We start from the raw sequence: 13,507 nt of genomic DNA on the forward strand, positions 1-13,507 counted from the left end.
CTCTCTCTCTCTCTCTCTCTCTCTCTCGCATACATATAATTTGTTGTTTGCCGAAATCGGTTTGCTGAAGTAACAAACAATGTTCCATACTCACACTTCCAATATCGTGCGAACAATCAATTCTATTCGGACTAAATCGGTTCGTTAGCATATTCATACTGTGCAACATTGTATTTATGAAATAATAAATGAATAGACGTCATGTCTGCAAAGTATTCAAATTTCAAACCGGATGATTTCATACATGTTTGTTTGAAAAGTTTTGTTCCGATTTCAAGTAGAAAAAGCACATCGTTTTTTATTATAGTAGCTAAGGATTTTGAGGCTTCTTTTACGATATTTGTACGGTGGTTATGCCAAAGCAATCCTTTAGTTTTCTAATTAAATCTTCGTTTTAATGCCAACTTCATAATGTCAAATCTCATACAGATATTTTTTAATACAAAGCCATCTCATCTTCTAAAGTTCCAGTTCGTTCGAGTTAATAAATCTCCATCTGCTGTGCTCTCGATTGGCTCAAGCGTAACGTAAATGCAAAAATTCTTTTCCCCACTCTCGCTTGCGCATGGCTCGTAAATCCAAATTTCATTAAGAATATTTGAGATGATGTATAAAATTGCTCGGTTGCTCGCTTTCTCGTTCTCATCTAAGGCAAATACCAGATCAAAATCGCATGCACAGCACATGCAAATTTAGTACAATGTTTATTTTTATTTGAATTAGCTTGTTCAAAGGGATGAGAGAGAGAGCGGCAGAGAACGCTCACTATCTAGTGCACTTTTCCATGATTGTGTATCCTTTTTAGTTTTCATTTCAACACATTTTCATCGTTCTTTGTTCATGCAATGTGTCCCATTTTTTTTCTTTCGTTCCATTCCTCCTCTCTGCTCTTAATTCCTGCATTGTTATTTAATATGCTACATTGTGTTTTGTTATTCTATGCAAGTCGAATGAAAGATACACATACACGTACCGACATTTAAATTCACACAATCAATTTATCAAGTGCAGAATGGAATTCTCTGCACTTTAGATCATAGAACATTCCTTGGCAAAATACTTTCCATCTCATTCCCGGAAATAAACTCTTCACTATATATATGTTTATGAACAATCCCACTTGAGCAATGAAGGACGTAGCCATGTAGTATGCACTTCATGTCATTCTTTTGAAAGTTTTAGTGCGGTTTTTTATTTACTTTACGGTTTAGCTTGATGCTACACGGCAAATTCTTTCACAAAGTATTTGCAACGAATGTGGCTTCTTGTGTTTTTCCAACCCAAATAAAAAGGAAGAACGAACGAGGGAGGAAAAGAGCAAGTAGCAGTAGAGTAAGCAAAATAATATAGTTTGAAGTGGGGAGACATTGAATTTGATGTTTTTTCAGCGAAAATTTGTAGTTTTTCTTAAGATCGCCTAACTATGTTGCCATTTACATTTTCGGCATGAAACACCACCATTTTCTGGCTAAACCGAAATGTACCCACTTTTACGTACTGTTATTTTACGTACTAACCCAGATGAAAATGACTACTTTTGCGCTTTGAATCTTTCGGTTGTAACTTCGGAGATAATGCAAACATGCATGAAAATCACTCAAACCATGTTTTCATATTATCTGTGCACTCGGTTTTTGCCAGTGGCTCAGTGTGTGTGTATGCTTTTTTTTCACGCTAAGTATGGTGGAAAAACTCATTCAAAAGCATTCAGCAAATGCTTAGTAACTATATGATGATAGCGAAATGCAAAAGACGATCGTTCGTTCGTTCGATGCAACTAAAAACACCACCCATTGCAAACTTCAAAGTTTATCTTCTATCGCCGCGCAATTTCTCTTCACCGAAAATTCTAAACACTTGTGAGATGCCGAGTGTAGAGAGTGTACACTGTACAATGTTTTAAAAAAGTTTTTCCATTGTAATGAGCCAACCGACTACATAATGATCTAGTGAACGAGCAGCCGAAGAGCACAATGCAATGTGCTGCACTCGCTTCGTCACTCTCTCTCTCTCTCTCTCTCTCTCTCTCTCTTTCTCTTTATCTTCCTATCTTTACGATGAGACTGTCTCCGTCTTTGTTTCCCATGCATTCGTTCTACTCTCTTCCATTCATTTGCCGAAATGTTGACGACGCTAGTGTTTGGTGCACTCAGTGTGTGATTACCACAGTGCGCTGAGCGAACTCTAATACACGCAAATTGAATTGAAATGGAAGCATTTCATGTATTTTTGACAAAGCCAAATTGTACATGATTACATCGTGTTTTTTTTTTGTTAAGCTGGAAAAACGATTTTTGCTCATGTTTTGCTGCTTATACTCACTCTCAATGCACATGCACATGCATGTGAGTACACATTTTAGTGATTTTATTTTGAGCCCAAGAACAGAAACTGAAATAGAAGCTATTTGTTAAGTTATGGAAAACAAAGTTGACGGAAACAATTTCGTATTTCAGTGAAATTAGAGAATTAACGCGAACTTCTTTCGAGTGCCGAGTACGAAGAAGCTTTCCATGGAACGTCGTACAGCCGCATGCATTCTAATCCGCATTCTTCACACTCAAAAGCAATTCCTCAGTGTTTGCGCCGCTTGGCTTGGCTTGGCTTGGCTCGGCGGAACGAATATATGTGTGGTGCGTAAAAACTTCATAATAAATTCAGTAATCAATTTAAAGCAGCTCTTTGACTGATTATTACACAATGAACTTCGGTTATGCTGTCGACAACAAAATTGTCGAGTAATTTGTTAATTCAAGCTTAGTTTTTCGTGAAGGGCTCTTGACGTTCGCACAAATGTTGCCAACAAATATTTATTAGTGGAAAACCCGTTTCAATTCTGGGCGAAAATTAGGTGAAGCGACCAGGAATTTCCCGTGAGAAGAATTTCCGAGAGAAAACGAAATATCGTGTAGAAAAAAGTGAACGCGAAAGAATGAGTATTAAAAAAAAAGAGAAGGAAAACTCCGGACGCTTCGAGTTGAAAAGAGTTTGCTAATTTAAGGACGGTGGGAGGAGAATGGCTAAAATCTGGATCAGGAAAGCGTAACCGCTTAACAATACGATAAAGGCAACAATGTTTTACGAAATAGGAAATTCATTGCAAGAGTGGAGGAAAAATAAATGCATGTAACAAAAATCAAAATGAAATGGCACCAAAAAAAATTGGAATAAAGAACTTGTTAATACCTTGACGTGTATTTTTAGTCCTTCGTTCGCACAAACGGTTGTTGCTGTTCTTTCACTCTGCTTTCTCCGTAACATGAGTTTCGCCGGGCGCTCAAGTCTTTTACAGATTTTCAACTTTTTGCAGCCCAACACAAAGGCATTTCTCGGTTTCTCCACATTACCGCAAAAGCATTTTTATTTACATGAGATTTCTTTCGAGCGTTCTTATCCTATTATCAGAAATAGCATGGACCGACTGCCATAAAGCAACAATAGCGAAGAATAAATAGAACGGAGTTTTTCGATGCGAGATCATGTGTACAAGACCCATTAACCAAATGACATGGTGCTATTTAACGTATAACAAGGAAAACTGGGAAAAGTCTCGGCTCATTTTTATTTGCGAGGGGAAAAACATTCTTTTTTTTTCACAGTTCACAATGGATCACAAATTTTCTAAAGACTTTCTTTCTTACTAGCTTTTCGAATTAAGTTCCAATTCGTTGAGTTTTTCCTTTATTTTATCGGGGCTGCTGTTTGCTATTACAGGATCATTTCTGATGATGGTGCCGAGTTTGACGTTCTTTCAATTATACAATTTTCAAAGCGCAACCACCAACTTTTAATTCTTCACTTGTACTATATCCGGCACAAATGCCTCTGTCCCCACACACACCCACACACACCCACACACACACAGACAAAAGCACCAAACAAAAACACTGAATAAATTCATTTCGGTCATGTAAAAATGAATTGCAATTAAAGGAATTTAATTTGAAGCTTTGTGCACAAGGCCATACAACAACGACGCAAAGAGGATGGAAGAATTGCTTTTTACTTGCGTTTCGGTAGTTTTGTTAGGGTGGAAAAAAACAAGCTTCAATTTTAGAGTGCCAGTACTCGTTTCGGTGCATTGCAATGGATTTTAAATCCGACCGAAGGATCAAGTCCGCACTCACCATTCGTCTTACGAAATAAAAAGAAGAAACCACACACACATCAGTTTCATTCAATTCGGTTTGCGGTGGGTTGAACGAAAATTGCTGTTGATTTTTATATAAATTATGGCCATGAATCCGTTCAGCTCTCACATTGATGGAAAACACTTGAAAATTCCATCATGTTTCTTAATTATTTTCTTTCACGTCCAATATTTTTCATTTTGCCAAGCTCAACAAGGGATTTCTTCAATGCGCCACGTTCCTTTTTTTTCGGCATTGCGAAAAGAATTTTCACGTATCACACACACACTCTTTCTCTCGTACTCTTTCTGGCAGGAGAATTTAGTGGCATTGGTATGGGTTGTGAACTTTCACAAACACACACATTCATAAACAGCGTCAGATCGCAAGCATCAATTTGGATGGTGCTGATCAGAGTGCTGACTTGAATTTTAAGCAGTGACTCCATATGGCTGAGAATCGAATGATGTTAGTAAATTGCTTTGTATGCCAGTTTTTCATGTTTTTCTTTCTGCATGCGTGTGTTTATGTTGGCAAACGGGATGAATTACATGAAAAACATTTTCAAAATATGCAGTTTTCATTTTGACGAGTCCTCTCGACTTTTGCGCTTTGCCAATATTCACACGCATTTTAATAACCCTGAACAACAAGCAACCACCCCCGAAAAAAAAAACTGAGACGAACGAGTCAGCCTAAGCATATTCCGTTTGTAATGCGGTTGATTCAGAACATTTTTTACACAAACCTACACAGACACACATAAGTGTCACACTTTGTGTGGCAATTTCGAACGTAGCTCACGTCGAACGGAAACTTCAACTCTCCGAAAGAAAAAAAATGTACTTCGAATATGTGTGTTTGTCGATGGTGGTTTGAGTTGTCTACACATATATTCAGAGTGTTTTGAGTATATTTTTTGCTCGGCTCTGTCTTTGCACTAACTTAGATGACGGTGATGGAATGAGGGAAAAAGTCGTGAGAGAGAGAGAGAAAAAAAACCAGATTGTTTATTGGGTACCGAAGAACGAGACTGGAAGCGATTTTCCAACAATTTGTTGGTGTTTGTTTGTACGCCTAGAGATGCTGTGATTGCCATGCTAAAAACTAGCAGCAAAGTCGGAGAGAAAGAGAGAGGGAGAAAAAGATCCTCGATATGCTAAAGCTTGATGTGTTTTACGTACACCACATATTGAAAAATGTTTGCTTCAATCACATTTCGGACGAAAAATTCAAGAATTCACCATTTTGCACCGAAATTCATGTTGTTGCGTACTCTACCCATTTTCATATAATCAATATGCTTTGCGTTGCTCTCTCTCTTTCTCTCTCTCTCTCTCCGTTGCTCGAACAACCACGAATGAAAAAAATAATCAAAGACACGAAAATAAACATCACGATTTATGCATTCGTCAAGACGAACACAATCCAGTGGAATGAAGAAAAGGCAAACGGACGGAGGGCGCAAAACTCAACGACGAACTAACAGAATTTGAAAGCCAAAGACAAACAATAAATACGAGAGCGAGAAATGGCTTTCGAGAGCACGGTTGCTTTGAAAAAATGTTGGTTGGCATTTGCCATCCATTCGTTCCACTGCAAAACCATTACAATGAAAACAATATGATAATATAATTCATTTCACTCGGCTTCGATTGTTAAACAGCCAGAGTGTGCATGTTTTTTGTTATGTTTGCACAGTAGCAACGGCACATCAGTAGTTGTAGCATTCGTTCTGGTTCTGTGCGCTACGAATGAAGAGTCACAGCTCAAAATCTGAAAATTAAATACTGCATTTCATATTAAAGAGGTACATCTGGCTGGCTGGCTGGCTGGGCTGGATGGGTGTGTGTGTGTGCTCTCGTCTTGTCGTTGTCGTCTTCATGTTTAGGTCTGGTATTATGGTTGCGATTATGTATGCGCCAAGACGTTGAATTGCAATAATAAACACAATGCCATCGTATCGCATCAAAATCAAGAAAAATCTCTCTGTCTCTCGTTCGCTCTGCCCGACATTCATTTCTTTTTCCTTCGATTTGCCTCTATTTTACTTGTTCATTTAAAATACTTTTAGTTTGACTATTTACGGACAATACTGAATATGAAATCAGTTGTGTGTTTGTATTGTACTTACTCGATGCCATCGTAAATGAAAAATATATCAATTTGAGAGATTCTTTCGACGAGACGACGGAACAGAGGAAGAATAAGTAAGAAAAAAAAAGAAGAACATGAACAGTTAATAAACAAGAAAAATACCGACATAAAGAGCACGTAAGAAAATTCCTTTCGGAAAAACTTTTTCTGTAAAACTTTTCGTTTGCCACATCGCAAAATGCCATTAGGCATGCGAATGAATTGTCGGTAAAGTGCATTCATCGAAATGAAAGCGTTTCGGTAAATTCGGTATTTTTCGATCGCAGCATATATCAAACTCGATGATAAATTAAATTTAATAAAAATGAGCAAGTACTCCTTCTGGTATTTTTTTTTTTCAATGCAGTCTCCCCCTCCCGGAAAAGTTGTTGTTGTGTGTGAGAGAGAGATAGCTTGTTGTGCCTGCCACACATTGACTCACCGACGAAACCGATATCAAAGTAGTTGGCAAAAATAAATAAACCATCGTTGATGTAATTACTATCTATCGATTGCTGATTTGCCCAACAACTGGAAATGAGCGGAAGAGGAAAAATGAACAAAATGTAATCAATATTTGAAAAGTTTTCCTATTTCAAATTGACAGCCAGCAGGCAACATATTGCCGTTGATGCAAGAACAACGCCATACAAAGAATAGAATCAAGGGGAAAGAAGAGCGAACAATAACTGACAAGAAAAAAAAGAAGTACTAAGAAAAAGTGAGGAACAAAGCAAATAAAAAACAAAACATCAATAAGTAGCTCCAAATTCATGAACAATTTATATATGCTCTTGATACGATGATACCGAAGGCGCATTGTTGACCCGAGTTTTTGCTCCAAATTCGCAGAAAGGAGACGAAGCATTGAAGGAGGCGCGCGAATACCGGGAAATTGAAGTTTCTTTTTCGTAGAAAACATACACATAATGTCCGATTCGAGAAGCGAATCCCAATAAACACAAAAGAAACAGCCGTTCCGCTGGCATGACAACAAAAGACAAGACGGAGGAAAAAAAACGATAAATTGAACTACTTTGCTATAATTGAGAACATAATGATTGAATAAATAATTATTACCGATCCGAAGAACAACAACATCCCGTCGAATACAGGATAGGGATTGAATGCGATGGGTATGATTATATTCGGATGTATATACATCATATGAGACATGCCTTATGGTATGAGAGGTGAAGGAGAAGAGGAAACCACGCAAAATTGAACGAAAAACTTTTCGAAATCGATGGATTGGGCGAAGAAAGCCGAATAAGAAATGTATGGAAGTTGTTGTTGGTTTTTTCTTTATCCTTGCGCCCGTGCTTGTGAGTGTGTTCGTAATTCTCATTTAACATTCACATTGGAATCGCATTTACGCGAGGCTTTGGCCAAGTTTTTCATTTTCCATTTGATTGAATAGCCAAAAACCCCGGGCCAGAGAGTTATAACTAAACGCTAATAAAATTTACGGGCGCTTCTACTTTTATTATTATTACTATTTGATGTAGTCTTTTTCTTCCGTTACCGTTGTTTGTTATGTGTAATGGAAGTGTGCCCTCATTTTACTGACTCTCAAAATGGGCCCATATAAACAACATCAAAAGCATGGCTGAGATTTCCGCATTCACTTCCATCCAATGCGTTTGCATTATTAGCAGTAAACTGTTAAATAAATTATTTATAATGTAAACAAAACCATTTTGGCGTAGGCGATCCACCGATTTTACTCTTGCCGACGAAAAAAAACTAAGTGTGAAGTTTTTCCATCGCCGTGGAGCGGTAACAACAGTAGCTATAGCACACACGTCACTTTTCATCATTTTATCGAATAATTTTTGATGTTCTTCCTTCAATTTGATACCTACACATTAAAGATTGATGGTACGCCATTCATATTTTTCTGCCATTTATTGACGCAATTGAACGAAATGAATCCTTTTATATGATCTGGGCCTATAAATGAAACCGACACAAAAAATATTGATATTTTTGATGGATCCCCAATTACATTTGGTATACTCTGCTGATCTCGGTCAGTTTTTGTCTGTTGCCATCGGATACATTGCTGCCCACTCACATTATACCCAGAAATACAGTGAAAAAACAAGACCGCAGAGCTTTGCTTCGCTCCGCTCTGCGTTCTTGAGTTTTTAAGTTACTTAATCTATTTTGTTGTTTCACAACAAACTATTTTTTGGCGCACTACATGAAATGTATTTCATCAAAGTAACTTCGAAGTAATATATTTATTTGCAAAATGAATTACAAGATCTTGGTTTAATTTCTTTTTTGAAATATACTGCCTTTGGTTTAAATTAAATAAAAAATATGGGCATAAAATTCAAGTTCACCATAATTTGTTTCAACGCTCAAAAAGTATCTAGGAAAAAAAAGAGCAGATTAGTAGCTCTACATTTCATGTAGTGCTAAAAAACGAAGGTATTCAACTTGAGATAAAAGATCCGTGCAAGTGAGAATAAGAGAAACGACAGATTTTTCCTAACGGCTAGCATTGAATCAAAGCAAATCAAAGCGTTTCGTGAATTGATGGCGTTGGGAGATGGCCAAAGTTTCTCGTTCTATACAAAAACTGCCCCGTCTGCCGTAGCTTTACTACGACACAATCTGGTTTTCGATTCGGGTTTTTTCATAGTACACACACACATTTCGATACGCATCAAAATTTTGCTCTTGCTCGCCTTGATGTGCAATTTTTCGTGTTCATTATTATGTATTTATTATATCATCTACTTTGATATTCTTTGCGAGGCTGCAAGAGATCGATGGGCGAAAAAAGGCGAAAAACCAAATGCCAAAGTGAAACTGGTAACTAAGAAGAACAAGTAGAAAAAGAAGAAAAAGACGGGAAAAAGCTTGAGGAAGTATGTACGAAAATAAAGGCGAAAAACTTTTTCATTCCATTTCCAAACATGTGTGAGAGCAAACATACATCAAGACCGCGAAACACGACACCCAAACGGAATCACTCCCATGCATTAAACAATTAACCAAATAAAAAAAATATACCAAATTCCGTTTTCCTCCATAAGCAAATACATTTTAGCTGAAGCACTCTTCCGGAGAATACCACGAAAGCTCCACATCCGACCACACTCCTTACACTCAATGCTGTTGTTGTTTTTTTTCTTCGCCGCTGCACACGTAGCACTCAAGCAAACAATCCATCGTCATTCGGCAATATGAAAAACATAAACACTTCCGAAAGATAGTAAAGTTCGAATTCCGACGAATTTTCCAAACATTTTAATGGCAAATGGTGGTGGTATGTGTGTGTCTGTGTGTAAAAAGCATTGTCATGTTTGCCTTGCTGTTTGTTTTACTTTCTTTTTAATAATTTTCCAATGTGATGGCTATCGATTTGCTGAATTCATTATTATTATGAACAAAAGTTGTGTCCCCTGAAATTCAATTCATTTGATTGGAATCTGACGGCCTGCTCAATCATATTGAAACAAAGGAAACCAAAACGGAAAGAAAAACTTTCGAAACCGATTTTTTTTTCGCCATTTCCAGGATGATTTTATTCGTTAGTTCAATCATCGCAAAAATAAATCAAATCATTTTAAGTCACCAGAGGATGAAACAAAATAAGAAACACTATCAATCAAATTGTTGCTATAACTCATTCGAGCGAGTTTTTTTTTCTCCCTTTGGGTTTTTGTCTGTGGAACCCGAGAGAAGACGCAACGATTATTTTTACAAATCGCTGCAAAGAGGATATTCTCAATTAATCATAACGGATGAACTACTCTCTTATACTTTTTTGCTCAAGCGACAAAAGGTAAACATTAAGAGGTAGAAGTAAAGAGCTTAGCATGGGCTCGGGTGCGGGTTCTGTTGCTTATTGCAAGCCGTTCAATATTATTGGCTATTTTCAATAATCGTTTCTTTTTGCTTATTTCCATATCTAATTTATGTGTCGCTTCACCAGCGACTCGGCTAAATGTTTAGTGTTGTCGTTGGACGATTCACAGCCACAACGAATGCTATTTATGCATGTATGTTATGCATATAAAGTTGATAATAATCGTCGATATAAAACGGTGTGCGCGTTTAGCGAAAGATGTTTAACATGTAAAGGGAAAGAGACAGAGTATCAGCGGCCCCATAAGAAATGTGTCGCCTGAACGATTTAGAATTGTAATTTATGCAAATCATGTTTACTGCAATTAACGCACCGCAACGCAGCTAATATAGGAATTAGGCGCGTTTCGGAATGGAATAAATATGCATTTAGATTGACTCTGCGAAACACACACACACACACACAGCACTAAAGCATCGACAACGAACGGGAAGACGAACGCAATAAGAAAAATGGTGGAGAAAAAGAGATAAAAATGACGACGGTACGAAGTGAGGCTGGAAAAAAAAATGGCAAAACAGACGAGATAAGAATTGTCGTTCGATCATTAGGCATTTTAATTCTTACAAAATAGCTTAAGCTCATTAACGAGATAAATATTGTAAATCTTTGATATAATGGCATGGCATTCTTACGACCCGATTCTCTTTTTTTTTTCATTCTACAGAGTGGATTTCCATCCAGAGCGAGGAGTTTATGATTTGCGCATCGAGAATACATCGTACAATCGAGACAATGGACGGTTTGAGTGTCGTATCAAAGCGATTGGAACTGGAGCCGATGTTCATCAGCAATATTATAATATAACAATTTTGACACCACCACAACCGCCAATGGTCGCTCCAGGCACCATTGCCACCGCCACCGAAGATAAGAAATTGGATTTGACATGCAGCAGCATCGGTGGTTCACCCGATCCAACCATCACGTAAGTATTCATAGTTCAATAATTTTCCAACATTTTTAATCTCATTCTCTCGATGACAAATTAATTCGCATCAAAACTTGAACCATTTCGATGGATCATTTCCCAAAACATGATATACACGCCACGTCACTGTCAAAAGACAAATTGAATAGAAGAAATGAGATATTGAAACGGTCCGAAATGTGGCCGGATCGATTTTGAATACGTGGTAGCATGTAACAAATTCGTGTGTTTTTTTTCTCTTTTCTTTTCAGTTGGTACCGTGAAGGAAGTACGATCCCAGTGCAAGCACCAATCAGTCGTGGTGGATCAAAAGATCGTCAAACAACCAGCACTCTGTCAATAACGCCACAAAAAGAAGATGATGGTGCAAAATATCGTTGCGTTGTATGGAACCGTGCCATGCCCGATGGTCAACGTCTCGAAACAACTGTCACATTGAACGTTAACTGTAAGTAGCTGTTGATTTATTTCATTTTTTTTTCTGCATTTCCCCAATGATTTGCCATTTCGAGCAGTTTCCAATTGAATTCGATTTATTTTTGTTTCGTTGTTGGATCGCAAGCAAATCAACCAAAATGCCTTTGATTCGCGGGCCAAACGGCCAAATGAACCGAAAGGAAAACATGCGAATCATTCGATCAACTCGAACAGCAAAATCACATTATTTCAATTGAATACACACCTAGAACTTCACCGCATTTTACATTCAATTGCAAAGCGTTTGTGTGTATTTGTGTGTTGTTGCATTCGCTTCGGTAAGCCGAAAGCGTTCGAAAGAACGTACAGGATAGGTTTTCGCTTCAATTTTAATTAAAATATAAACAAGTTCTGGCAGAATCATGCCATTTAGAATGTTGATGACGATAATGCTGCTGCTGCTACGGAATAACATACAAGCAGCTATTTGTATCGCATCGAATTAAACCAGTTTTAGTAACAAAGTTGATAACAGCGACCACAACCGCAACAACCGTTGAGCTCTCTATGCTCGATGCTGCTCATCAAATACAAAAGCATGATGTGTACGCCGCTGCTTTCGTCGCTGCCGCTGCTGCCTTTACACGCATTAAATAAATGTTCACCGAAATCAATAAATTGACGGCAAAAACTCTCCAAACACATATACACATACAAAACACAAACTTTCCGAAAGTGCCCAGAGAATGCACTCAAAATGAAATATATGGTTGAAAGCATGGGGCACGTCGAAACAATTTAACATTGCTATATCGCTCTCTCTCTCTCTCTCTCTCTCTCTCTCTCTCTTTCTCTCTTTTGCTCTCGCTCTCGCTCTGGGTGCATGTATATCGATAACACTGGAATCAATTAAATCTTTGGCCGTATTTTCGTATGATTATTTTCGATAGATATTTATATATAAAATGGCAAACTATAGCATAACGTAAATAAATGCACTTTGATAAGAATCAAATTCTAATTGCAGTTTTCATAATGAATTATTATACTATCAAACACAAAAGTGTTTCATGCGCTCGATACGCGTTTCATCCAATATTTTCACAATCATATTTCAAGCGAACCAGCAGCGCTGTTTCCCCCCCATGGAGCGTCAACAAATTCAATTTAAATTTTATAACATGAAATAAATTAAAACCACAGAGAACTATACCGACAAAAAGCGAGCCCGAGAATGGACTGCCAATCGGTTTTTTATGCGAAGCATGTCATGGGATATCAAAATCACTTAAAAATGTGGATTTATAAATTAAAACCACGATGTCTATGTGTATGTATGTATATTTAGTTTATTTGCAAAGCGATCCAACGATTGAGGTGATCTTTTTGTGGCTACAGAAAATGTTAATCTATTTTACACATGACCATTACACAATCGATTCGATTTCAACAGCAGCATTCCAATATATTCTAGCGCATTTCACCTCGTCCGGATTAATTTCATCAAAATATTTCGCTTGATTTGTGCCTTTGAAAGAGCAATCGAATGTAATAATTTTAAGTATTTGCACAGAGCTTACCTTGCAGCTGTTTAATTCCATCCAAACTCAAAATTCTTGAGATGCTTTCCGGAAACGAAAATACATCCCGAGACTATCATGCTTTTGGAGTATTCAGAGAGTGAACAAGATAAAATTCAATTAAACAGCTCTGGCCAAAATGGTTGTGATAGAAAACATGAACAATTTCCATTGTTATTTTGGTCCAAAAAGAACCCAGAAATGTATTCAGCAATCAGTATCTAATTTTTAGATATGCTACACACCCAGTGCTTTTGCTTGAACGAAAGAATATCAATTAAATTAATTATTTATCAAATATTCATGGACGAGAGCCACTATTGGCCACTGGTACACTACCGAAACGAACATTCAAAAAAGTGAAAAGCAAAATATTTCATATTTCTTGCGTAATCGTCGAGTGTTGCTGTTGTTGCTTTCCAAATTT

The 13,507-nt window shown here is 37.4% G+C and overlaps 1 protein-coding gene across 3 annotated transcripts in view; it reads left to right on the forward strand.

The window, feature by feature from the left end:
• The window catches only part of LOC129565084 (nephrin), a 199,439-nt gene that overhangs the window by 134,253 nt on the left and 51,679 nt on the right, over positions 1 to 13,507 (forward strand). For all 3 annotated transcript variants that reach the window (XM_055439452.1, XM_055439453.1, XM_055439454.1), the window contains 2 exons: positions 10,820 to 11,080; positions 11,335 to 11,531. In XM_055439452.1, coding sequence (XP_055295427.1) covers positions 10,820 to 11,080; positions 11,335 to 11,531 — 458 coding nt within the window. The remainder of the gene's footprint in view (positions 1 to 10,819; positions 11,081 to 11,334; positions 11,532 to 13,507) is intronic.

The sequence above is a fragment of the Sitodiplosis mosellana genome, unplaced genomic scaffold (assembly GCF_009176505.1).
Source record: "Sitodiplosis mosellana isolate CC-2019 unplaced genomic scaffold, AAFC_SMos_1.0 Smas_scaffold_2, whole genome shotgun sequence".
Taxonomy (NCBI): domain Eukaryota; kingdom Metazoa; phylum Arthropoda; class Insecta; order Diptera; family Cecidomyiidae; genus Sitodiplosis; species Sitodiplosis mosellana.